At 47.2% G+C, this 27,422-nt stretch overlaps 2 protein-coding genes across 4 annotated transcripts; one reads left to right on the forward strand and one right to left on the reverse strand.

Annotated features, from left to right (window-relative positions):
- The first annotated feature begins 12,514 nt into the window (after positions 1–12,514).
- Positions 12,515–14,883, forward strand: LOC125522756 (receptor-like protein kinase 7). Of its 3 annotated transcripts, none has more exons than XM_087536660.1 (3): positions 12,515–12,925; positions 13,428–14,124; positions 14,236–14,883. In XM_087536660.1, the coding sequence occupies exons 2-3, from the start codon at positions 13,494–13,496 to the stop codon at positions 14,601–14,603; spliced, it is 999 nt and encodes a 332-aa protein (XP_087392786.1). In that variant the 5' UTR covers positions 12,515–12,925; positions 13,428–13,493; the 3' UTR covers positions 14,604–14,883. The 3 variants fall into 3 exon arrangements, with proteins under 3 accessions (XP_087392786.1, XP_087392784.1, XP_087392785.1); XM_087536658.1 differs by having other exon boundaries at positions 12,515–12,906; XM_087536659.1 differs by having other exon boundaries at positions 12,515–12,901.
- A 6,976-nt stretch (positions 14,884–21,859) lies between these two features.
- LOC125525545 (receptor-like protein EIX1) lies at positions 21,860–25,452 on the reverse strand. The gene has a single exon (XM_048690555.2). The coding sequence runs from the start codon at positions 25,408–25,410 to the stop codon at positions 22,417–22,419; it is 2,994 nt and encodes a 997-aa protein (XP_048546512.2). The 5' UTR covers positions 25,411–25,452; the 3' UTR covers positions 21,860–22,416.
- Positions 25,453–27,422: the final 1,970 nt, after the last annotated feature.

Consider the following 27,422-nt stretch of genomic DNA (forward strand, 5'->3'; position numbering starts at 1 on the left):
GGTGCTCACCCTCAGATCGATACTCCGTGCCTTCGGTGATGCCATGGGATTAAGAATCAATTTCAGTAAAAGCACAGTCCTAGCCATCAATGGCGCGAGCTTCTCAATTGAGGACCTGGCTGGGCTTCTGGGGGCGCCGCAAGGAACCTTTCCTTGCAAATTCCTCGGTCTCCCGCTGTCTCTTCGCAAACTACGCAGGATTGATTTTCAGCCACTCGTTGACAAGCTAGTGGCGAGGCTAGCGGGCTGGAAATTTATGCTGCTTGCGGCTGCAGGGCATCTGGTACTGCTCAACTTCGTGCTCTCGGCTCTCATGGTTTATTGGATGTCCCTTCACGAGCTGCCGGCGTGGGTTCGGCGCCAGATTGACAAGATCAGGCGTGCCTTGTTGGAAATATGCCCTAGAGGCAATAATAAAAGCATTATTATTATATTTCCTTGTTCATGATAATTGTCTTTATTCATGCTATAATTGTGTTATACGGAAATCGTAATACATGTGTGAATAACAGACACCAACATGTCCCTAGTAAGCCTCTAGTTGACTAGCTCGTTGATCAACAGATAGTCATGGTTTCCTGACTATGGACATTGGATGTCATTGATAACGAGATCACATCATTAGGAGAATGATGTGATGGACAAGACCCAATCCTAAACATAGCACAAGATCGTATAGTTCGTTTGCTAGAGTTTTCCAATGTCAAAGTATCTTTTCCTTAGACCATGAGATCGTGTAACTCCCGGATACCGTAGGAGTGCTTTGGGTATGCCAAACGTCACAACGTAACTGGGTGACTATAAAGGTAGACTACGGGTATCTCCGAAAGTGTCTGTTGGGTTGACATGGATCAAGACTGGGATTTGTCACTCTGTATGACGGAGAGGTATCACTGGGCCCACTCGGTAATGCATCATCATAATGAGCTCAAAGTGACCAAGTGTCTGGTCACGGGATCATGCATTACGGTACGAGTAAAGTGACTTGCCGGTAACGAGATTGAACGAGGTATTGGGATACCCACGATCGAATCTCGGGCAAGTAACATATCGATTGACAAAGGGAATTGCATACGGGGTTGATTGAATCCTCGACATCGTGGTTCATCCGATGAAATCATCGTGGAGCATGTGGGAGCCAACATGGGTATCCAGATCCCGCTGTTGGTTATTGACCGGAGAGTCGTCTCGGTCATGTCTGCTTGTCTCCCGAACCCGTAGGGTCTACACACTTAAGGTTCGGTGACGCTAGGGTTGTGAAGATATGTATATGTAGAAACCCGAATGTTGTTCAGAGTCCCGGATGAGATCCCGGACGTCACGAGGAGTTCCGGAATGGTCCGGAGGTAAAGAATTATATATAGGAAATGCTGTTTCGGCCATCGGGACAAGTTTCGGGGTTATCGGTATTGTACCGGGACCACCGAAGGGGTCCCGGGGGCCCACCGGGTGGGGCCACCTGTCCCGGGGGGCCACATGGGCTGTAGGGGGTGCGCCTTGGCCTTCATGGGCCAAGGGCACCAGCCCCACTAGGCCCATGCGCCTAGGGTTTCCAAGGGGGAGGAGTCCAAGTGGTGGAAGGCACCTCTAGGTGCCTTGGGGGGGGAGGGAATCCTCCCCCTGGCCGCCACACCTAGGAGATCAGATATCCTAGGCTGCGCACCACCCCCCCTTGGCCCTCCTATATATAGTGGGGGAGAGGAGGGACTTCATACCTCAGCCCCTGGCGCCTCCCTCTCTCCCCGTTACGTCTCTCTTCCTCGTAGTATAGGCGAAGCCCTGCTACTGTGACGCCCTGCATCCACCACCACGCCGTCGTGCTGCTGGATCTTCATCAACCTCTCCTCTCCCCTTGCTGGATCAAGAAGGAGGAGACGTCTCCCGTCCCGTACGTGTGTTGAACGCGGAGGTGCCGTCCGTTCGGCGCTTGGTCATCGGTGATTTGGATCACGTCGTGTTCGACTACATCATCACCGTTCTTTGAACGCTTCCGTGCGCGATCTACAAAGGTATGTAGATGCATCCAATGACTCGTTGCTAGATGAACTCCTAGATGATCTTGGTGAAACGAGTAGGAAAATTTTTGTTTTCTGCAACGTTCCCCAACAGTGGCATCATGAGCTAGGTCTATGCGTAGTTCTTCTTGCGCGAGTAGAACACAATTTGTTGTGGGCGTAGATTTGTCAACCTTCTTGCCGTTACTAGTCTTTTCTTGCTTCAGCGGTATTGTGGGATGAAGCGGCCCGGACCAACCTTACACGTACGCTTACGTGAGACCGGTTCCACCGACTAACATGCACTAGTTGCATAAGGTGGCTGGCGGGTGTCTGTCTCTCCCACTTTAGTTGGAGCGGATTCGATGAACAGGGTCCTTATGAAGGGTAAATAGAAGTTGACAAATCACGTTGTGGCTTTAGCGTAGGTAAGAAGACGTTCTTGCTAGAACCCTAATTCAGCCACGTAAAACTTGCAACAACAATTAGAGGACGTCTAACTTGTTTTTGCAGCAAGTGGTTTGTGATATGATATGGCCAAAGTTGTGATGAATGATGAATGATCTATATGTGATGTATGAGATGTTCATGCTATTGTAATAGGGATCACGACTTGCATGTCGATGAGTATGACAACCGGCAGGAGCCATAGGAGTTGTCTTTATTCTTTTATATGACCTGCGTGTCATCGAGAAACGCCATGTAAATTACTTTACTTTATTGCTAAAACGCGTTAGCCATAGTAGTAGAAGTAATAGTTGGTGAGCAACTTCATGGAGACACGATGATGGAGATCATGATGATGGAGATCATGGTGTCAAGCCGGTGACAAGATGATCATGGAGCCCCAAGATGGAGATCAAAGGAGCTATGTGATATTGGCCATATCGTGTCACGTTAATTATTTGATTACATGTGATGTTTATCATGTTTTGCATCTTGTTTACTTAGAACGACGATAGTAAATAAGATGATCCCTCATAACAATTTCAAGAAGTGTTCTCCCCTAACTGTGCACCGTTCCTAAAGTTCGTCATTTCTAAGCACGCCGTGATGATCGGGTGTGATGGATCCTTACGTTCACATATAACGGGTGTTGACGAGCCTAGCATGTACAGACATGGCCTCGGAACACATGCAAAACACTTAGGGTTAACTTGACGAGCCTAGCATGTACAGACATGGCCTCGGAACACAGAAGACCGAAAGGTCGAGCATGAGTCGTATAGAAGATACGATCAACATGAAGATGTTCACCGACGTTGACTAGTCCGTCTCACGTGATGATCGGACACGGTCTAGTTAACTCGGATCATGTAATACTTAGATGACTAGAGGGATGTCTAATCTAAGTGGGAGTTCATTAATAATTTGATTAGATGAACTTAATTATCATGAACTTAGTCTAAAATCTTTGCAATATGTCTTGTAGATCAAATGGCCAACGTAGTCCTCAACTTCAATGCGTTCCTAGAGAAAACCAAGCTGAAAGACGATGGCAGCAACTATACGGACTGGGTCCGGAACCTGAGGATCATCCTCATAGCTGCCAAGAAAGATTATGTCCTACAAGCACCGCTAGGTGATCCACCCGTCCCACAGAACCAAGATGTTATGAACGCTTGGCAGACACGTGTTGACGACTACTCCCTCGTTCAGTGCGGCATGCTTTACAGCTTAGAGCCGGGGCTCCAAAAGCGTTTTGAGAGACATGGAGCATATGAGATGTTCGAAGAGATGAAAATGGTTTTTCAAGCTCATGCTCGGATCAAGAGATATGAAGTCTCCGATAAGTTCTTCAGCTGTAAGATGGAGGAAAATAGTTCTGTCAGTGAGCACATACTCACTATGTCTGGGTTGCATAACCGCTTGTCTCAGCTGGGAGTTAATCTCCCGGATGATGCGGTCATTGACAGAATCCTCCAGTCGCTTCCACCAAGCTACAAGAGCTTTGTGATGAACTTCAACATGCAGGGGATGCAAAAGACCATTCCTGAGTTGTTCTCAATGCTGAAATCAGCGGAGGTAGAAGTCAAGAAGGAACATCAAGTGTTGATGGTCAATAAAACCACTAAGTTCAAGAAAGGCAAGGGTAAAAAGAACTTCAAGAAGGACGGCAAGGAGGTTGCCGCGCCCGGCAAGCAAGCTGCCGGGAAGAAGCCAAAGAATGGACCCAAGCCCGAGACTGAGTGCTTTTATTGCAAGGGAAGCGGTCACTGGAAGCGGAATTGCCCTAAATACTTAGCAGACAAGAAGGCCGGCAAAACAAAAGGTATATTTGATATACATGTAATTGATGTGTACCTTACCAGTACTCGTAGTGACTCCTGGGTATTTGATACCGGTGCCGTTGCTCATATGTGTAACTCACAGCAGGGGCTGCGGAATAAACGGAGACTGGCAAAGGACGAGGTGACGATGCGCGTCGGGAATGGTTCCAAGGTTGATGTGATCGCCGTCGGCACGCTGCCTCTGCATTTACCTACGGGATTAGTTTTAAACCTTAATAATTGTTATTTAGTGCCAGCTTTGAGCATGAACATTGTATCGGGATCTCGTTTAATTCGAGATGGCTACTCATTTAAATCTGAGAATAATGGTTGTTCCATTTATATGAGAGATATGTTTTATGGTCATGCTCCTATGATGAATGGTTTATTCTTAATGAATCTCGGGCGTATTACTACACATGTTCATAATGTGAGTACCAAAAGATGTAAGGTTGATAATGATAGTCCCACATACTTGTGGCACTGCCGCCTTGGTCACATAGGTGTCAAACGCATGAAGAAGATCCATGCAGATGGACTTTTAGAGTCTCTTGATTATGAATCATTTGACACGTGCGAACCATGCCTCATGGGTAAAATGACCAAGACTCCGTTCTCAGGGACAATGGAGCGAGCAACCAACTTATTGGAAATCATACATACTGATGTGTGCGGTCCAATGAGTGTTGAGGCTCGCGGTGGCTATCGTTATGTTCTCACCCTCACTGATGACTTGAGTAGATATGGGTATGTCTACTTAATGAAACACAAGTCTGAAACCTTTGAAAAGTTCAAGGAATTTCAGAGTGAGGTTGAAAATCAACGTGACAGGAAAATCAAGTTTCTACGATCAGATCGTGGAGGAGAATACTTGAGTCACGAATTTGGCACACACTTAAGAAAATGTGGAATAGTTTCACAATTCACGCCGCCTGGAACACCTCAGCGTAACGGTGTGTCCGAACGTCGTAATCGCACTCTATTGGATATGGTGCGGTCTATGATGTCTCTTACTGATTTACCGCTATCTTTTTGGGGCTATGCTTTAGAGACTGCCGCATTCACTTTAAATAGGGCTCCGTCGAAATCCGTTGAGACGACACCGTATGAATTATGGTTTGGGAAGAAACCTAAGCTGTCGTTTCTAAAAGTTTGGGGATACGATGCTTATGTCAAGAAACTTCAACCGGAGAAGCTCGAACCCAAGTCGGAAAAATGCGTCTTCATAGGATACCCTAAAGAAACTATTGGGTATACCTTCTACCTAAGATCCGAAGGCAAGATCTTTGTTGCCAAGAATGGGTCCTTTCTAGAGAAAGAGTTTCTCTCGAGAGAAGTAAGTGGGAGGAAAGTAGAGCTTGATGAAGTATTACCTCTTGAACCGGGAAATGGCACAACTCAAGAAAATGTTCCTGAGGTGCCTGCACCGACTAGAGAGGAAGTTAATGATAATGATCAAGATACTTCTGATCAAGCTCGTACTGAGATTCGAAGGTCCACAAGGACACGTTCCGCACCAGAGTGGTACGGCAACCCTGTCTTGGAAATCATGTTGTTAGACAACGGTGAACCTTCGAACTATGTAGAAGCGATGGCGGGCCCGGATTCCGACAAATGGCTAGATGCCATGAAATCCGAGATAGGATGCATGTATGAAAATGAAGTATGGACTTTGACTGACTTGCCCGTTGAACGGCGAGCCATAGAAAATAAATGGATCTTTAAGAAGAAGACAGACGCGGATGGTAATGTAACCATCTATAAAGCTCGACTTGTCGCTAAGGGTTATCGACAAGTTCAAGGGGTTGACTACGATGAGATTTTCTCACCAGTAGCGAAGCTGAAGTCCGTCCGAATCATGTTAGCGATTGTCGCATTTTATGATTATGAAATATGGCAAATGGACGTCAAAACGGCATTCCTTAATGGTTTCCTTAAGGAAGAATTGTATATGATGCAGCCGGAAGGTTTTGTCGATCCTAAGAATGCTGACAAGGTGTGCAAGCTCCAACGCTCGATTTATGGGCTGGTGCAAGCATCTCGGAGTTGGAACATTCGCTTTGATGAGATGATCAAAGCGTTTGGGTTTACACAGACTTATGGAGAAGCCTGCGTTTACAAGAAAGTGAGTGGGAGCTCTGTAGCATTTCTCATACTATATGTAGATGACATACTTTTGATGGGAAATGATATAGAACTCTTGGACAGCATCAAGGCCTACTTGAATAAGAGTTTTTCAATGAAGGACCTTGGAGAAGCTGCTTATATATTAGGCATCAAAATCTATAGGGATAGATCGAGACGCCTCATAGGTCTTTCACAAAGCACATACCTTGATAAGATATTGAAGAAGTTCAATATGGATCAATCTAAGAAGGGGTTCTTGCCTGTATTACAAGGTGTGAAATTGAGCTCAGCTCAATGTCCGACCACGGCAGAAGATATAGAAGAGATGAGCGTCATCCCCTATGCATCAGCCATAGGTTCTATTATGTATGCCATGCTGTGTACCAGACCTGATGTAAACCTTGCCGTAAGTTTGGTAGGAAGGTACCAAAGTAATCCCGGCAAGGAACACTGGACAGCGGTCAAGAATATCCTGAAGTACCTGAAAAGGACTAAGGAAATGTTTCTCGTTTATGGAGGTGACGAAGAGCTCGTCGTAAAGGGTTACGTCGACGCTAGCTTCGACACAGATCTGGATGACTCTAAGTCACAAACCGGATACGTGTATATTTTGAATGGTGGGGCAGTAAGCTGGTGCAGTTGCAAGCAGAGCGTCGTGGCGGGATCTACATGTGAAGCGGAGTACATGGCAGCCTCAGAGGCAGCACATGAAGCAATATGGGTGAAGGAGTTCATCACCGACCTAGGAGTCATACCCAATGCGTCGGGGCCGATCAAGCTCTTCTGTGACAACACTGGAGCTATTGCTCTTGCCAAGGAGCCCAGGTTTCACAAGAAGACAAGGCACATCAAGCGTCGCTTCAACTCCATTCGTGAAAATGTTCAAGATGGAGACATAGAGATTTGTAAAGTACATACGGACCTGAATGTAGCAGATCCGTTGACTAAACCTCTCCCTAGAGCAAAACATGATCAACACCAGAATTCCATGGGTGTTCGATTCATCACAATGTAACTAGATTATTGACTCTAGTGCAAGTGGGAGACTGTTGGAAATATGCCCTAGAGGCAATAATAAAAGCATTATTATTATATTTCCTTGTTCATGATAATTGTCTTTATTCATGCTATAATTGTGTTATACGGAAATCGTAATACATGTGTGAATAACAGACACCAACATGTCCCTAGTAAGCCTCTAGTTGACTAGCTCGTTGATCAACAGATAGTCATGGTTTCCTGACTATGGACATTGGATGTCATTGATAACGAGATCACATCATTAGGAGAATGATGTGATGGACAAGACCCAATCCTAAACAGATCGTATAGTTCGTTTGCTAGAGTTTTCCAATGTCAAAGTATCTTTTCCTTAGACCATGAGATCGTGTAACTCCCGGATACCGTAGGAGTGCTTTGGGTATGCCAAACGTCACAACGTAACTGGGTGACTATAAAGGTAGACTACGGGTATCTCCGAAAGTGTCTGTTGGGTTGACATGGATCAAGACTGGGATTTGTCACTCTGTATGACGGAGAGGTATCACTGGGCCCACTCGGCAATGCATCATCATAATGAGCTCAAAGTGACCAAGTGTCTGGTCACGGGATCATGCATTACGGTACGAGTAAAGTGACTTGCCGGTAACGAGATTGAACGAGGTATTGGGATACCCACGATCGAATCTCGGGCAAGTAACATATCGATTGACAAAGGGAATTGCATACGGGGTTGATTGAATCCTCGACATCGTGGTTCATCCGATGAAATCATCGTGGAGCATGTGGGAGCCAACATGGGTATCCAGATCCCGCTGTTGGTTATTGACCGGAGAGTCGTCTCGGTCATGTCTGCTTGTCTCCCGAACCCGTAGGGTCTACACACTTAAGGTTCGGTGACGCTAGGGTTGTGAAGATATGTATATGTAGAAACCCGAATGTTGTTCAGAGTCCCGGATGAGATCCCGGACGTCACGAGGAGTTCCGGAATGGTCCGGAGGTAAAGAATTATATATAGGAAATGCTGTTTCGGCCATCGGGACAAGTTTCGGGGTTATCGGTATTGTACCGGGACCACCGAAGGGGTCCCGGGGGCCCACCGGGTGGGGCCACCTGTCCCGGGGGGCCACATGGGCTGTAGGGGGTGCGCCTTGGCCTTCATGGGCCAAGGGCACCAGCCCCACTAGGCCCATGCGCCTAGGGTTTCCAAGGGGGAGGAGTCCAAGTGGTGGAAGGCACCTCTAGGTGCCTTGGGGGGGAGGGAATCCTCCCCCTGGCCGCCACACCTAGGAGATCAGATCTCCTAGGCTGCGCACCACCCTCCCTTGGCCCTCCTATATATAGTGGGGGAGAGGAGGGACTTCATACCTCAGCCCCTGGCGCCTCCCTCTCTCCCCGTTACGTCTCTCTTCCTCGTAGTATAGGCGAAGCCCTGCTACTGTGACGCCCTGCATCCACCACCACGCCGTCGTGCTGCTGGATCTTCATCAACCTCTCCTCTCCCCTTGCTGGATCAAGAAGGAGGAGACGTCTCCCGTCCCGTACGTGTGTTGAACGCGGAGGTGCCGTCCGTTCGGCGCTTGGTCATCGGTGATTTGGATCACGTCGTGTTCGACTACATCATCACCGTTCTTTGAACGCTTCCGTGCGCGATCTACAAAGGTATGTAGATGCATCCAATGACTCGTTGCTAGATGAACTCCTAGATGATCTTGGTGAAACGAGTAGGAAAATTTTTGTTTTCTGCAACGTTCCCCAACATGCCTGGCTTTGGAAGGGCCAAGAGTTCTGCCATGGTGGGCACTGTAAGGTGGCATGGGGACGCATCTGCCGACCGCGCGATCTCGGCAGCCTTGGCATCCTAGACCTCCAATGCTTTGGAGTGGCATTGAGGCTGCGATGGCTATGGCTGGAGCGCGTGGCCAGAGCAAGGCCATGGATCGGACTACCGGTCCCCTGCTCCACATCGGATCGACTGCTCTTCGCGGCTGCCACCACCGCTACGGTCCATGACGGTAAAACTTCTAGCTTTTGGTTCGATAGCTGGTTGCGCGGGGAGGCTCCGATCTCCATTGCGCCGGGGATCTTCATGCTCTCGCGGCGTAAAAAACGATCGGTCCAGGATGCTCTACGAGACGGGAGATGGGTCAAGGATGTGCAAGGGCGCGTAACTCCTGCCCTTTTAATGGAATTTGTGGCCTTGTGGTCTAGAGTTGCTTCGGCCGGCCCGCTCTCTGATGGCCACGACGAGTTCTCCTGGAACCTCACTGAATCCCGGAAATTCACCACGGCATCGGCATATCACCTACAGTTCCTGGGCTCTACGCGATCGCCTGCCCTCGAGATCATTTGGAAGGTGTGGGCTCCTGCCAAGATCAAACTCTTCGCATGGCTTCTATCTATTAACAGATTACTTACGGCCGATAGACTCTTAGCGCGGCAATGGCCCAATAACTATTTCTGCCCGCTCTGTCGCCGTAACCTGGAAACCAGCATACACCTTTTCAAAGAATGTCAGTGGTCAAGGCAGCTTTGTGCGGCGGCGGCGGTACGCCTCGCCATTCCATCACCGCACCCTGTGAGTTGGCCTGCCGACGGGGGCTTCCTTGTAGACTGGATGATGAGGCTTGGCGGATCAGCCACGCTTATCAAGCGGTCGCGCTCGATCGTGCTCCTTGTCCTCTGGACCATTTGGAAGGAACGTAATGACGGGATCTTCAATGACGCGGAGCATGACCCGGAGGAGGTTCTGAATCGGATCGGGGACGAGCTCCGACTATGGGCTTTGGCTGGGGGTAGTCATCTGATGCTGCGAGAGTAGATCCAGGCCGCAGTCCTTTTTCTTTTTTTTCTTTCATTTTGTCTGCCTCGTCCTCGAGACAGGCCAAACCTTTGTACAGTTGACGTTCTCACGTCGTTTCTTCTGCAATGAGATCGCAGTTCTCCTGCGTTTCCTCAAAAAAAAGGTTTTACTTCCTCTGTTTTAAAATAGATGACTCAATTTTATACTTAGTATAAAGTTAGACCATCTATTTTGATGTGCAAGGGGGGAGGGGGGGAGGGAGGGGGGATGCGTCAGCTACAAATATCCATGCACTATTGACGCAAAGGCGCACCGTCTATGCAGGCGGGGGCCCGAACTATCCATAAGAGAAGATGCTCTTGGATCGAATGCCGCAAGTCAATATCCGAGGAATGGATGTTATCGAACACCATCCGGTTCCTGGACTTCTAGACCACCCAGAGGATGGAGCACATAGCCGTGCTGAGGAGAGGACAACTCCAAGAGGGGTGGTTGACAGAGAAGGCGCACCATACATTTTCTACCGTGCAATTAACAGGCAAGCGACGACGACCGAGGAGTAAAATGAGTAAATCTACATTCTAAATGCATCTATATACATTGGTATGTGATTCATAGTAGAATCTCTATAAGTTAAGAACAGAGGAGTAATACTTCAACGATATAGTACCAAGTAAGATGTACATGCCATGGCTAGCGTCTACGTGTCCCTCGGGCCTGGCAAGCATGGTGCAGCGCTTCGTCAAATTCGCCTTCGTCCGTCTACGCATGCCTGGTGTTACAACACGGATGAGTCCCTTCGTCCACGACGTGTCCCCGGGCGTGACAAGCCCGGTGCGACGCTTCGTCAATTTCGTTTTCGTCCGTCTACGCATGCTCGGTGCTGCCAACACCGATGAGTGTTTTTCGTCCATGATGTGTCTCCGGGCTTGGCAAACCCGGAGCGAAGCATCGTCAACAACCTCTTCTTCCTGGCAGACCTCTACTTCGACACCAATGCGCCCATGACTAACTCGGCGCCTCCTTGCGTCAGTGGCTCCACGGCGACTTCCTCGACACCACCCCCGACTCGACATTGACCACAACATTCTTCGCACGACTACCTCGACCATGATTACACCACCCTATGCTCTCGGCTACATCGACATTTGCACAAAAGGCTACCGCCTTGTATGCAGCCGCGGACAAGGATGCTGTCCGCGCTGTGGTGTGCTCTATCCATGTCGCACATGACCTGCTTGTCACATCGCCGCAAAGCGTGGTCCTCAAATGAGAGAGCTGAAAGCAGACGCACCGGCGGGTGTTTAGGGGTCTAAATTAATTAGTTTGTCGCCCTGTAGATGCATCCAAGCACAACGCCCTATGCGAGGACCCATGCCGTGCGTCAACGCTGCGGACCCGGATGGAAATACCACCCCTGTCTTGCAACAGACCACCGTATAAATAGACGTCGTCACCACACCACCGCCGTATCAGTATCACCATCCAGCCGCAGCAGCAGACTGCAAACAGCAGTGCCAGCCGATTCTGATTTATCCATCGAGGTGCCGCAGCAGCAGACTGCAAACAGCAGTGCCGGCCGATTCTGATTTATCCATCGAGGTGCGTGCACATTTTCATTTTGGTCAGTTGGTAGCAGGTTTTTTTTTCTTTTTTGATTCAAAGTCAGTTGATAGTAGTAGCTCGAATCAACCCAACGCACGCGGCAACATTTTTACCGCCGACTAACCATTCGGTCCTAGTACTACTCTTTTCCATAGTCGACCGTTATTACATTATTTTTTATTGGCCGATATACACTACTACTACTACTACTACTACTACTATTACTGGGGGTGTTTGGTTTCAAGGACTTTTTATGTTGAAACTAGAAAAAGTCCAAACTAACCAAATAGGATAAGACTTTTTTAAGACTTTTTGCTAAAAGTCCTTAGAAGCACCTTCTTAAGAGTTTTTTTTTTTCAAAAAGTCCTAGGGACTAGAAAAAATCCTAAGACTAGAGAACCAAACACCACCTAGGTTGTTCCCATAGTTTAATGAGGAAACTGCACTCATTGTGTGAATGTAAGTTCAGCCATACTAGTGTTATGTTTCCGAAACAATGATTTCGGCGGCTTTTGATATTTACGTAAGCAAGTGTTAGTAAATTTTTTTCGAATTGTGTGAACTGCTTACCACATATGTCACGTGATAGCGTTAGTAAAACCTTGGTTCTATGATTTCGTGGATTCTAGGAGCCATTTTGTTTTATTGTTATACTATTATTAGGTATAGAGTTGGGTCTGGTCCGAAATTTCGATGTAGTATGACAGGATGGGTTCCTCGAAGCTGACGAGGGTTTGCATCAAGAATACAGCCTCGACAACTGTAGGAGTCAGATTAGAGCAACCACACCTCCGTCGCCGCCGTTGGGTTGGCCGGAAGGCCGCCCGGTCTGTATCCGCGGGAGATGATGCAGCCGGAGAGGTGGGAGACGCAGCCCATCGACGGGACGGGGACGGAGGAGGCTGCTGGCCCCTGCCCGTGCCCGTGCCGTCGTCGGAGGCGGCGGAACGCATGCCGGTATGGCACGAGTACATTATCGGACGGGGCGACGACTCGTCCGTCGACGTTCCTAAGCCCGGTTCCTCACCGCTTGGAGCTCCCGCCCCGCGCACTGCATCCTTCCTCCCCCGACTCCGACCGCCGCCTCTCGATCTCCACCGCCGGTGATGTACAGTCAAATTCCTTTCGTGCGCACGCTCATCTCCCCTTCCTCTACGTTTCCCCTCAACTAATTTCATGCCACCACTTCCCCCGGCCCACTGCCCTGCCCTCTTCTTCACCGGCTAACTAGTCATGCATGACATTAATTTAATCCCAGTATCATAGTATCTCTATTTGAGTCATTTATTTATCACCATTTCAGTAATTTCATCCTTGTATCTATCATGTATGAAGAACCATTGCATAAAAAAAAAGCTGCGCAACCACCACCAAAAAATAGCATGCTCTGATTGTTTTTGAGTAACTGAAATAACATCCTGCACCGTTTCAGAAGGCACACAAATTCGTCAGATTCATCATTCATTTGTCGTTTGCTCACTGTCAGCACTTGGGTATCAAACTAACTACAAGCATGGATCTCTGTTTTTCTCTCTGTATAGTTATATGCTACTGTATATCTTTGGAGAAAGAGGACCTGAGAGAGTACTGCAGTAGTTGGTACTAACAAATACAGTAATGTGTTTGCAGGTTGATACACCCTTGAGGCCTTGACACAAACCTCTTCACGTGCTACCCGGCCCTGCCGCTGAGAGAATGCAGTTCTGGAGCCATCTTGCGGCGGCGCAGCCTATTGTGCTCAATGAACAAGCCATAGTTGACAACCTTACTGAAGATAACCTGACAAGCATTTTTGCTAGCAGAAAGACATGGAGGGACAAACAGGTGTACCTAGTCCATGCTCAGGGCATTGGTACGCTGGTTGCCAAGAAGTTCCAGAACGAGAACCCAGCACTGCAAGTGGACGAAAATGTCAAGAACCGCTGCAAGTCGGAGATGAACCTGTTAGCCAACATCTGTCATGACAACATCATCAAAGTCGTAGAGCACATTCGAAGGGAAGACGCGATCATGCTCGTTTACGAGTATCCGGTGAACGGCAGCCTTCAATCCTGGCTGCACCAACCGATGGGTGCTGCTCAGCCGCTGAGCTGGCCAAAGAGGAGCATCATCGCCACTGGTGTGGCCCAAGGGCTTTGCCACTTGCACCACGGATGCAATAAGCCTGTTGTCCACCACAACATCAGCCCTAACAACTTCTTGCTTGATCAGACTTTCAAGCCTGTGATAGCCGGTTTTGATGATGCACAGATGAACATGGCCGGGCTTGGCCAACCGTTGCCAATCACGGATCTGCCTCCTGGTAACTTTGGGTACGCAGCTCCAGGTACGTTGGGCGATTGATGTGTGCAATGGAGTCTTAACTTCTTTTTGTACGTAGTAGTACTATCTTAACTAGCCTGGTTTTATAACTAGTGCTAATGATGATTAACTGCAGAATATGGGAACACGGCAAACCCTATGACGGAGAAGGTAGACACTTACAGCTTTGGTGTGCTGCTGCTGGTGCTTGTCACGGGGCAGGAGTCTAGTGGAGCTGGAGCAGGTGGTCCTTTGGCGGTTTGGGCGCGCAACTTTACTAAACTGATGGTAAACCAACCAGAAATTTTCGAGGGTGCCGTGGACATGGTCATCCCAGATCAAGCACGATACATGGAGGAGATTGCAACTGTGTTCAGGCTGGGCGTGGAGTGCACCGCTGTGGATCCCAAGCAAAGGCCTTCCATGCGGATGGCGCTCAAACGACTCCGTCATGGCTGTGGGCATAGCCCATTCCGTGGCCTCCTCACCTGCTATCTGCCATGATGCTCGTTGTCTTCTTTGGAAAGATCATGTCATGCATGAATGGGTCTCATTTGTTTAGGTTAATCTGTTTATCTGTCTTGTTTGGGCTGCAACTGTATGAGCATAGTTTAGGTTAATTGGGTCTAATTTCTTGCGATTCACAAGTCACAGCCTGTGCTATCAGCAACCAGGCCTAGTTATCAGGGTCACACAACTTCTATAATAGCTTGGAATTATGTGCATTTCGATTCAACTTTTTTGAAATTAAACACAAAGCCGGAGGAATTGTTTGTGGGCAAAACCATCACTTGCTTTTTTGTTTGTTAATGTGAGTTTACTCCCCCGGTTCTTGTGAAGAATACATGCAGCAAAGCCCTTATTACCAATGCAAGAATTTATGCCAGCAACCTGTGACCACATTGGGCATTAGGATTCAGTGTGCGTGGACTAAGAGAGCTTGTGATAATGTCTTATGCTTCTAGTATTATTAAAGCAACATCTTACTACGATGCCTAAGTATCATTTTCTGCTTGAGTCATGCAGGTTTCAGATGTGCAAACAGATCATCTGTTTCCCTCTGATTTCATTCATCCCGTCTTGGTAATATTCCGCCTAACAGATTTACTACATGTTATGTTTCCTTCTCCCATATTTTATAAGAATTTAACATAACACTGTATTAAATTCAGCTTAACAATTATTAGAAAATTCTAAACAATTTTATATTATGTTGAACCTACACTTAGCCTTACATTGCGTTGAAAACATTGGGAAAAGAAATAAGGGACCCTAATTTTTTCGCAGTGCGTTCAGTCTCTTCTTTCCAACCTAGTTGCTCCGTACATGTTGATGATCATCTTGAGTTTTTGACTTGTCATTTTTCTATTCTTCCATTCAAGTTAGGAATAGTTCATTAGGAAGATTGTATCTGATTTAGCATGTATGTAGCATGGTATTTTGTTTGTGCTATAGTGTACTCACTTAACAGTGTATAACCCGGCTAGATTTTACATTGATGCAAATTCAGTCTTGTTATGATTGACAGGATGAGCTTGTAGTACTTCAATTTCCTGAACACATATCTAGCCACATTCGATTGATTGGGTGATTTGCAAGGGAAGAAGTTACTGCAGTAATCAATGTGTTTGTGAAGTAATTCCTTTTTCATGTACTTCTTTTTGCTAGTTCTCAACTCTGTTATTAGTCTTCTGATTGCGTGGAAAAATCTCATGATGAGGTAATTCCTATGAGTTTGAGTCCCTGTGAGCTATGCATCACTGTCCATATCACAACATATTATTCTGGTATCATATCACTAAGTGTGAATTTAGCTATGAGATGCCAATATCAGTTTATTTCTGGAGAAAGGGTGCAATAGAGTGTCAGATTAATCTTGTAATGTTACCTCACATTTCACTGGGAATATGGATTTGTACTGAGTGCTTAACTAAAATTCGATATTATCGCACCTAACTGTTGTGGTGACTTATTGGTGACTTGTTGTATCCAGTTCATGATATTAGGCAGTTGGTGCCTTGATGGGCTAGATATCTAATACTATGAAGCTCGTTGTTCGTTTTTCAGCATCTCTATGCTCACGTTGATATAAAGTTCATCCCTATCGATTCCATAGCCAAGTTAGCCAGAGTCTTCATTTTATCAGGTGCATTCACCATTCTACATTCATGATGCATATATGTGTTTTGTTAGGTGTATACATTTTGTTGGTGTGATACATCATTCTTGAGGAAAAATTTATAGTGCCGTATCGTGCTTCGTACTTGATGTGTGGCTTCAATTAGAAATTTTATCTTTTTAGTTTGCCTGCTCATTCAGTTAGACACAACAATCGGTAGCAGATGAACAACATTAGTTATCTGCTTCAGTTGTTCCAGACTTTTCTGTTGCAGTAACCACATGTAATGTTTTTATACCCTTTTCCATTTATTTGTCTTTGCAATGTTATTTGAGATTGTGAACTAGTGAAGACTTGCCTGGAACTGAGGGGAGGATTGCAGCCTAGTTGACTGCAGATCAGCTAATCGTTTAATTTATTTACCTGACACTATTGGGGGGCCTTTATGTACTAAAGTTCAGCTAGTCGTTTAATTCAGTTACTCTGGTGTTGCCATTGAGTTATTTTGTGTTGCTCCTTTATCTGGGGTGGAAATATTGCCTATTCTCGAACAAGGTAATGTCATATCCTATGAAAATTAGCTGGTGATTTGCATGTCCCTCGGTCTCAGTTGCAGGCTTCTGCTGTATACACAGGCTCCTCCTTTTCTGGTGAGCTCTTAACTGTCATTTTGTTATTCTTCATTACAGTCATGCTAGGAATATGTCCTAGATCTGTAGCCTTTATTAAAACCCATATAAACTGTTCTATGAGTTTGCGCAATAGGTTTTTGGCTGATGCTCATTATTTTTTTGGAAGACCACGTCACGCAAAAATTGTCCATTACTCCATATGATGACATCGTTAATTGAATAAATTTTTAGATAGATTTCAAGTACAAGTACCAATGTGGGCCGCTCTGCCTTTATTTCTCTTGGCATTTTTGTTTCCCTATTGACGGTTGCTAGTTTGATATATCACCTCTGCAGAATTCTGCTGCTTGTTTTCCTTGTCTCTGTGCAGATTTCTTTTTGCCAGTTGTGAGAAACTAGTCCTTGAAATATCATAATCCTGGAGACATTCTGTTAGATTCTGCACGGTCTGCTTTTTATATTTGCACTTCCCTTCTCCTGCTGAGTGGAGCTGCCCTGTACATAGCTTCAGTCCCCTTGCGGCACAAGTATCTCATCTCCATGTACCTGTGCCGCAATGCCGATCAGCTAACCGTGAGCGCATGCATAATGGTGAAACCGTTTGAATTTGAATTTGGTTTCTAGAAACTAGAGATGCAGTAGTAGTAGCATTTGATGGTCATTATTTGTGCATGCAGAATGATTGTCAGGTCCCCGCCAAAAAAAAAGAGAATGAGTGTCAGGTAGATCTTGTAATGCAGAGAGACTTGCCAAGGTTGTCATTTGACAGTGCAACTAGTTTCATCGCGGAAAAAACAGTTCCTGCAATTTAATTTAATAAGCAAATTGTAAGGTTCACATCGAGATCGATCTCGATCTAGTGTCAGAAGAGGCTCGTGACAGCATGTCATGAGCCATCTGTTTGTTGGCAGTGTGTGTACCTAGTCTGAACCCAGTTTCCTTGTGTCTTCTCTTCAGTAAGCAAACAGTTTGATGCATGTTTGTATTCATCGGACCTAAACTACTGCCTCCAAGGGCTTGGAGAATACCATGTATGCGAGCCTACACCAACCGAGCGCCGTGAAGAAAGCTGTTGCTGAGAGCAGGATGGATTATTTCCTTAGTTGTCATGCCATGACTGTTATCTGGCTGCGATTTGGACAACGTTTGTAGCTCGGTTGTCTGCCTCTGTGCGCGTGTGTGACATTAAAAATTTATCTCATTGACTGTTTGGAGCAAGTATGTATGAATGCTTGAACAATCATTCAGGATTGTGTCCTATTAGTTTTTGGGGATGGAGCGGCTGAGCCGCAAGCAGAGCTTGGTGGACTCCAGCTGAGCTGTAATGAATTGCAGCTAGATCTATTCCTTGCTCTCTGCCTCAACAAGATTTACCTTATGTTTCTCTTTGGACACTGCATTTGCAGATGCTTAATTTCTTCATTCCCTTCACCCCAAAATTTAGTGAATTGTCTGGTGAAGTCTAATTAGTCATTCTTTCTGGTTGCTCTTTAGTCTCTACTGCGTGTGATATTTAGTTGCTGCAATACTTACATTATGATTAAGATGATCTATGGACTTAACCCAAACCTGATAATTCTTCGTTTTCTCTGCTTTTGCAAATGCTTAAATTGTTTATTCCGTTGACAGTTCATACGGCATGCTGCCACCAAGTGATATAATGGGAGGGTGTTTCCATGGTCACTAAATCTTGTGGTCTCCTCCGTAACTGCAATCAACACGGATCCATGCTTGACAGTGATTAACTGAAACCTTGCAAGCTTAGTGCAGCTGCTATCCTGTTCTGCAAACCGAATAGCAACATATTTCAGGATCAGATATGGCTGCGGGGCTCAATGCATCAGAACCAATACTTTTTTTTTCTTTTTTTTTCATGTTCTAGCCTGTGTTTGTAGCCATTACTGATTAGTGAAGTGTGTTTTGGCGGTTTTGTTCGTTTTGCAACCAGGGTGCCATGTTGATAATTCCAGATGACCTGAAAAAGGAAACAAAGGAGGGTACTGAAAGCAATTGTGTATGAACCGCTGCTCGGTCAGTCACAAGTCACAACAATCTGAGAAGCACCAAAGCACCGGCGTTTCCTTACCACACGTCAGTTAGGTTGTTGACTGAATGTGTGCCTGTCCAGTGTACAGTGTAGAGTTAGCGACGAAATTGGGTCAGAAAATAAGAAACAAAATGGCTGGAACGCTCGGTGAACGGCCCGCCGTTGACCCCCTTTCCGGAGTAATTTCAGACATGATAGAATGGAAGCCGGGTATCCGTGGGTCTGGGGGCTCAAGTTGCACCAAATCAGGGAGATGTCCCAAGTGATGTGGGCCATCAGGAGGCTCAGGGAGGTCCAGCAGCAGCTGATCTTTGCATCCCAGTCGATCAGAGAAACCCAGCTAGAAGGCAAAATAAGATCAAGAGGGATATCAGCTATAGTCAGATCTGCTTCGGTACACCCACCCCACCCTAAACACATCAATGGCTAAGATTATCTCATACCACTTCGTAATAAAGGGTGAGATGGTCATTTCTGAAAATACATCACCCGTGATGAGACCTCGACTCAAGCAATGAAGTAAATGTCTTGTTGATTTTGACAGTTCTGCTTGTGTTTTTTGTTGAATATAAACCCAAGTCTGCAGTTTCAGGCAGCTAGTGTAGGTTTTGTTCAGTTTCGGCAGTTTCGGCAGTAGTGTCTGTTCTTCAGTCAAGCGAGATTAGCTCGAGTCTGTTAGCGCCATGAGCGAGTCTGGCGTCCCCTCTAATCGCTTGTGGGATGGCACGAGCACAACGATCGGTGGGGGGGCACGACGCCGTTTTCTCTGTTGTACGCTGAATAAAAAGTGAAAGGCAAGCAAAAAAGCTGCAAGTTTGCGAAAAAGGGGTCCCCCCCCACCAACACCGCAACATCCGAAAACACCGATACAAACACACGTCACCACCACACAAACACACACACAAGGCAAGATACAAGGGTGCCGGACACCGACACACTACCCAACGACTACGAAGCACACTACAAATAAGCAAAGAAGAACCGCTTTGAGCCAACGGAGACCACCACAAGTGCGATCCACCAAAGAGAGGTGATACGGCCAATGACGGAGTGGGGACTCCAAAACGGTGCCTCCAAGAAGAGCACGACCACGGATAGCCGCCACCGTCCGATCCTTGCGGATCAAGCTTTCGCCCGGAGCAACACGAAGGGAGTAGAAGCACCGCGACGGAGCCTGCAAGGAGGAAATGACGACCGCAGTCGCCACCGCCGTCGGCCAGTCCAAGGACCGGGCAGGTGATGAACCCCGTTGCTCTGACCCCTCCGGTGCAACCCCTCTCCGACAACCACCTGCAACCATGCCGCCCGAGCGGCCATGTTTGCTCGCCCACACCCGAGCCGCGCAGTCTGCCCAAGACCAACACGTCTCCCACCTCCAGGGCCGCCGCCCTGCACCCAGGCCGCCCTAAGACCATCAAAGGGGAAGGCTTTGGACAGCTCCACCAAACCCAACCATCGTTGGAACCGGCAGCAACTGTCCCGCCTCAAGCATCACAGGAAAGCGAACAGAAAAACACCATGTCGGGGAAGAAGGAAGGGGGAGGAGCGGCACACAACCACGACCGGCACCCCCTGTGCCGGCGACGGGCAGCTCGACCACGTCGGAACCACCCATCCCTCCTACCAGCCTTCCCCCTCCCCCGAAGCATCCCGCCTCACCCTAACATAGGTACTGGCATTGACCGACGAGAGACCACCAACAGCCGCCCGTCCGCCAAAGAAGGATGATAGATCCGCCGCCACCGCCACCAAGGACGGGCCCAAGTAAGCCCACCCGCGCCGCACGCCGTCGTCCAGGAAGAGGAGCCCAGCCAGACGCCAAGACGCACACACACCTCCACCACCGCAGTCATGCCACCAACACCGCCAAACAATCCACGGCAGCACCGGTCGCCCGTGGCCCCTGCTGGCGTCAGCCCTTGCCGTTGGACGGGCCACCGGCAGCAGATCCGGCCGGATCTGATCGGGCCTTCACCCGCGAACCACCCGAAGCAGATGTCCCCATCACCACCTTGGACCGCTGCCCCAGCAGCCACCGTGCCGCAACCAAGCCGCCTGGAGAGGCCGCGCCGCCACCGGACGGAGCCACCGCTCCCGCGCGAGCCCGACGCCACACCGCTGAACCCCGCCATAGCTCAGCGCCCCCGGCGGCCAGCCGTCCCGCATCGGCTAGGGGTTCCGCGCAGAGGGAAAAGGAGAGGCCCCGCCGCCGCCTGCGCCGGCGCCTCTAGGCGGCGGCGAGGGAGGGGGCCGAGGAGAGGGACTGGGAGGCGGCGGCCGCGGGTTCCCCCGTCCGCTCGCGGGAGCGGCTCGGGGGAAGGGGGTCCGTTGTTGATTCACCAAAAGCTGCAAGTTTTGCACGGCGCAAACCTGCTGTTCTTCTTCCTCCTTGTGATCAAGTGAGCTCAGAGAGAGAGAGAGAACCAAGATTTGCGCCCCCCCCCCCCCCCCCCCCCCAGTACGCCGTTCTGCTTGTTACCATGACTGTTATCTGGCTGTGATTTGGACAGCATTTGTAACTGAATCGACGTGTCCTTTGCAAGCTTGGGTAGCCGTTTGCTATCCTGTTTTGTAATAACCCGAATAACAACATAGTTTTGTGCTTTGTAAGGAATTAAGTGCATCAATAGTCTGTCGCAAATTCGGGCGGGGTTTCACAGGATGAGGGTATGGCCAATACTTTTTTTTTCTTTCTTTTCTTGTCGCGGGATGAGGGTTGCTGAAGACGTATGATCGATCAGTCCACTTGTGGCGTCGAAATCAGATTCAGAACTACTGTCAAGGACCCTAAAACCGTCTTATAAGAATTTGCAGAGGGAGTACTACTACTGCTGCATCCCTTGTTTCAAGGAACTGAATTCAAATACAAACAATTTCACGTTCACAATTATGCATTAGCATTGAGGAAGCTGTGGAGTGGAGCCATGCGTTGCAGGATGCATCCTACATTCCTACTCCAGTACTTTACCAAGGTCTCACTATTCGATCCTGCTGCTGCTGCTCCCTCCTCAGGTGACAATTACAACACATCCATCTCACTAATTGTTTCAGACTCAGGAGCTGTTCCCCTGCTTGGTTGTGCTTTTCTGAAATAACTTGCACCTTTTTCAAATCTCATGATCAACAGCATGTAATCTGAAACCAATACAATCACAACTTAAATACACACATTAGGAGGACAAACAGTCTCCCAATTCACCTTCTGGCACAACCAACACGCAACGGCAGAATCCAGCCACAACAACAAGCACTAGAAGTAACCCCATGCTGCTAACAAAAGTAGGTGTCAGCACCCCTGTACACCTTACCAAGAGGGTGTGTTCCACAGAAAAACAGAGTCCCATACAGGCTACGCCAGCTGTGAAACTCTAAACGATGAAGCCACTGAACAAACAATCATCGCAGCATCTGAGCAGTAGCAAATACAGGAGTTCAAAAGTACTATCATACAAGCATCAACAATTACGAAGCATCAATATCCATTACAATAACTTCAAGCAAGGACATAAATATCTCAGCCTAAGATGCTGCTTCTCTTGTTACTCGATTTGTAGCTCCCTTCCTGGCCCAACTTTGCCATGTAAGAACGGCAAACACATACATCTGACCATATGTCTTGTCAACCACACGGAAATAAGCAATCCTCCATGCTTTCTTAAACAACATGACGCAGAACACCACCCAGAGACCCAGAATAGATCCCAGAGCGAGTCCAAAAGAAAAGGTCAAAGGCTCAAAGGAATGCTCGTTCATTTTTGGATCATCTTGTGTTGCTGAATTCTTTCCGGGGCAACTATTTGGAAGAGGAGGGCCACATAGACCACTGTTGCCATTGTACATGGAAGGTTCCTGTGCATAGAGGGTGTCAAGCTGACTTCCTGGTGGTATTCTCCCTGTTAGATTGTTGTCAGACAAGTCCAAGTAGCTCAAATAGGTTAAATCTGATAGGCTTGAAGGAATTCTGCCAGAAAGCGTGTTCCTCGAGAGGTCAAGTGATTCCAATGCCTGCAAGGCCCCAAGCTTCATTGGAATTTTCCCACTCAAGTGGTTACATGATAGATTCAAGTTCATCAACGCATCAAGAGCAACTAATTCTTCTGGTATTCTCCCAGTTAGTTGGTTCAAAGATAAGTCAACACTCACCAAATCCAAAATGCCAATACCATAATGAAGTTCACGTCCCTTAACGATCACTGAGGAAAAATTATATGTATAGAACATATACGAGTAACCACCATAAGGATATGAGTCAAGCATAGGATCCTTTACATACTTTCCTGTCATGGCTGTCACATTTGATAGATCCCACGGTATGGCACCTGATAAGCCATTACCTGCTAGGTTCAAATGGTGAAGGTGACTAAGATCTGAGATGGTAGGTGGGATTTCTCCAGAAAACATATTCTGGTTTAGCCGCAGAAATCGTAATTCACCCAAATCTCCGATCCACAATGGCAACCTTCCGGAAAAACTATTGTGTGATAGATCAAGAAACGTCAATTTTCTCCAATATTTTAGAAACGATGGGAAGTTGCCATAGAATCTATTGTTACTCAACATGAGAAAGGAAATGTTCTTCACTCCAAAACACTGAGGAAGTTGTCCCTCAAGAAGATTGTTGCTTAAGTCCAAGGCATACAAGGCTTCCGCTTTGCAGAGAGATTCGGGAATATGACCAGTTATTTGATTGGAGATCAGCACCAATGAAATCAAATCCGGAGTCCCAATGTTTGATGGCAAATTTCCAGTTAATGAGTTTTCGGACATGTCCAAGAAGGTAATATTTCTTGGTAAGTTCGGGATTTCACCAGTTAGTGTATTTGAATTGATAAAGAAAAATTGCAGCGACATGAATTCCATGTTTGCCGGCAACCTGCCACTAATTTCATTGTTGGAGATGTGCAGATATGTGACCTTTGCAAATGTAGTGTTGAACCAATCAGGAAGCCTATCAACTATACCTGTGCTTGATAACTCCACCCGGAGAGCATCCACTTGGAACTGAAGCCATGCAGGAAATGAAGGACCTAATTGGCAAGAGGAAAGTTCTACTTCTTCTAAACTGAAGGGTGGTATCCAATCGGGGTCAACTGTAATCCTCAAGGAATTCCCACTTAAATCCAGCGACTTTAACTTCGTTAGACTTGCAAAATGTTCTTCAGTGAAATCACCAGTCAAGTTGTTTCCTTCAAGATTCATCATGGTCAAGTTGCCGAGCATGCCGATCTCAGATGGCACAGGTCCACTGAGATTGTTGGAAGAGAGATCAAGTCTGCTTAAACTAGAGAGCAGCCCCACCCCGTGCGGTATGCCTCCATTTAGGTTGTTCACAGAGATATCAAGAACGACTAAGCTGGTCAGGTGTGCTGTCTGATCCGGCATGTTTCCGCTGATATTGTTGTAGCCCAAACGCAACACTTGCAGTTTGTTCAAGGGACACTGTGGCATCCTCCCTATAATATCCTTTATATTTCCAACAATTTGACACCAAGAAAGGTCCAGAATTTTCAGACTGCATAGGTGTTTGAAGCTTGTACTGCTCATCCCTCCCATGTTAGGATTACCTGACAAATCAAGGACTTGGAGGGATGTCATATGTGCCAGTGCATCCGGAGCTTGACCGTACAGTTGAGTGCCGACAAGGTAAAGATGCTGGAGGCCTGTCAAATTCCAAAACCAACCCCTTGCCATTGGGTGTGCAAAGGTGTTGTCGGAGAGATCAAGCCTCTCGAGTTTGGTAAGGTTAATATGTGGGAGTGAATGATTTGCGGTTGAAAGAGAGCAAAACCGAAGGTTGAGGGCCTTCAAAGAAGGAATCATGTTGACAACATAAGGCCAATCAACTATCGTGCTGAGGTTTACTGAATTCATTCCAAGAGACCGCAATTTAGGGATGCGTGCTACCCATGAAATGTCTCTTGAGTACATACGTCCTGTGCCAATTTGGCATGAGAGGTCAAGATGCTGCAAGTTTGAGAGGTTGCCGAGCTGAGGGGGCACTCTGCCAGAAAATGGTATGCCAGAGAGGTTGAGATATCTCAATCTCGTCAAAGAGCCCAAGAACTCCGGCATGCGACCACTTGGGCCCTGGAGGAAATTCATGCTAAGATCAAGGTGCACAAGACGATCCATGGTGAGCAAAGAATTACTTATCTGGCCAACCAAAGCCGTGTCTCCATAGTACCCTCCGGGGAAGATGTTCTCATTGATAGTCTGTGTCTCCGCATGCCGATTACGAAGATCAAGCCTAAGGATATGGCCGGTCCGATTGCTGCACTTGACGCCCCTCCACTGACAGCAGTTCCCTTGGCCTTCCTTGTGCCAAGAGTCAAGGACGCCCAAGAGGTCGCTGGTGATGCCGCGCTTGAAGGACAGCAGGGCGTCCCGCTCCCGCGGTATGCAGCTTGCGCCGGCCGAGCCGCCCGCTGGCCCGAGCTGAAGTGCGTCGGAGGCCAGCAAGCCGGCGGCGGCTAGGACGCATATGAGCAGGAGCTCGGCATTGGTGGTATGCATGGTGAGGAAGACGATGGGTTCAGCTATGTGCCGCTACGAACGGAGTTTTGTGGCAATTGTGAGCAATATTAGTCCAGGTTTCTGACCGAGTCCATGTCCCTTGCAGACTGGCAATCTGACGGCAACCCTGTGAGCAAGCATGCACACACGTTTTTTGGCCAAGTGTACGTCAGAATGGAGAATTTCCACATGCTCCAAGGCCTGAATTCGCCTACGTGTGTGTGACGTGCAGGTTATGCAAGTGAACACCACCACTTGGTTTATATGAGGTGCAGGCTTTTCCTTGCATTTGTGGGCTTATAAATAAGTGAAGATAATTTCAGGGCAGTTTTACTGTTTCTTTTAGTCATTGTTGCTGCAGTCATCCCTGAGAAGTAGGCCAATGAGAATTAATTTCTGCAGGGTTGTACAATGATCTCTCTCAAGCTTCACACCTGGAAACTAGTTCTGAACTTCTCTGTGCTTCCGTTGTCCTTGGCAAACAAAGATGACCAAACAGGCCTGCGCCGACCACGTCCTTCCTTCCATCGCACCACGGTTAGCTGCTCGGCGTTGCGGCGCAAAGTATAGGGAGCTATCAAAGGTCGGACTGCAGCTACAGGGCAGGGCTTCAGGGACTGATCGCCGTTTTATTTCTTGTTTTCTGAACCAGTAGCTCTACACTGCACAGAGAGAGAGGCACCGATTCAGTCCACATCTCCCATGTAGTACAACCGTACTGAATTGCAAACAAGCAACGTATCAACTCCAACAAACACTACCCAGTGATATTCAGTTACAATCGAAGATTCATATACAGTGATGAAACACGCATGTCGCAGCCATTCTCGACAGATAAAAAGGCCGTTGATATATAGAAGAAAATATATGGAAGATTAAACCTAGCTAGTAACTGACAACACTGGTGACTTCTTTTCTAAAAAAAGCTAGTAACTGACAACACTGGTGACTTCTATTTGTTCTAACCTGCAATCCCGCACAAACCAAACATGGCGTTCATTGTGGCCCTATGAAAATCTCCTATGAAAATTAGCTGGCGATTTGCCTGTCCCTATGTCTCATTTACTGTACAAAAATGTTGCTTGTATAGATAGGCTCCTTCTTTTTTGGTCATTGATTGATGTGGCTGGTTTATGTCTCCACAATGACAGAAACTTTGGCATCATATATTGTAGTAATAAAAATATGCTCCTTCCATCGTGCCTGGGTTGTTATAATTAGATTGATGTGGCTGGTTTATGTCTCCACAATGACAGAGCTTCTACGTAATAATTAACTTTGACATTGTTCCATAAGAAAAACCAGTATGTTTTGGCGAGCTTAGGTAGTCAGGTACAACATTGTGGGTAGCCCGGGCTTTCTTTCTCAGAACGTTTTGCTGTCCTATTCACGGTTGCTTGTCTTATACTTCCTCTGTAAACAAATATAAGACCGTTTAGATCACTACTTTAGTAATCTGAACGCTCTTGTATTTCTTTACAGAGGGAGTACTATTATTGTTAGTAGCCTTCGCGTCTGCAGAATTCTGCTACCTGTTTTCTTTCTCTGTTTTCAGAGTTGTTGTCGATAACTGTTCAACTAGCACTTGATATATAACATCATCCTCGGGATTGTTACATTTTGCAGTGTCACCTTCTATATTTGTGCCCCTTCTCCAGCTGACTGGAGCTGCGCTGAATGACCATGTACTGAACCAAGGCATCTATCTCCATGGGCCAACCTGCGATGGATCATGCGGCATAGCAGAGAACACGTACAGTCAAGTGCAGAGAAAGTACACGGGCAGAGAAAGTGCAGACAAGTTCAGAGCTGGTTTTCGGCTCAAGCTTGAGAGTGGTAATCACTTCATGCACTCATTCAGAAGAAGAAGTGGCATTGCCGTGATCTCAGTAACGAGAACAGAGCGGAGCTGAAGTTGCATGCCCTGAGCTCCTAGCCTATGGATCATTGCACAACCACAGCAGCAAGGAAGGAGTAAAAGCTCTTCCACTGCATATAAAGAGTTATAGACC

Source organism: Triticum urartu, chromosome 7A (genome assembly GCF_056163025.1).
Source record: "Triticum urartu cultivar PI428250 chromosome 7A, HENAU_Tu73, whole genome shotgun sequence".
Lineage (NCBI taxonomy): Eukaryota > Viridiplantae > Streptophyta > Magnoliopsida > Poales > Poaceae > Triticum > Triticum urartu.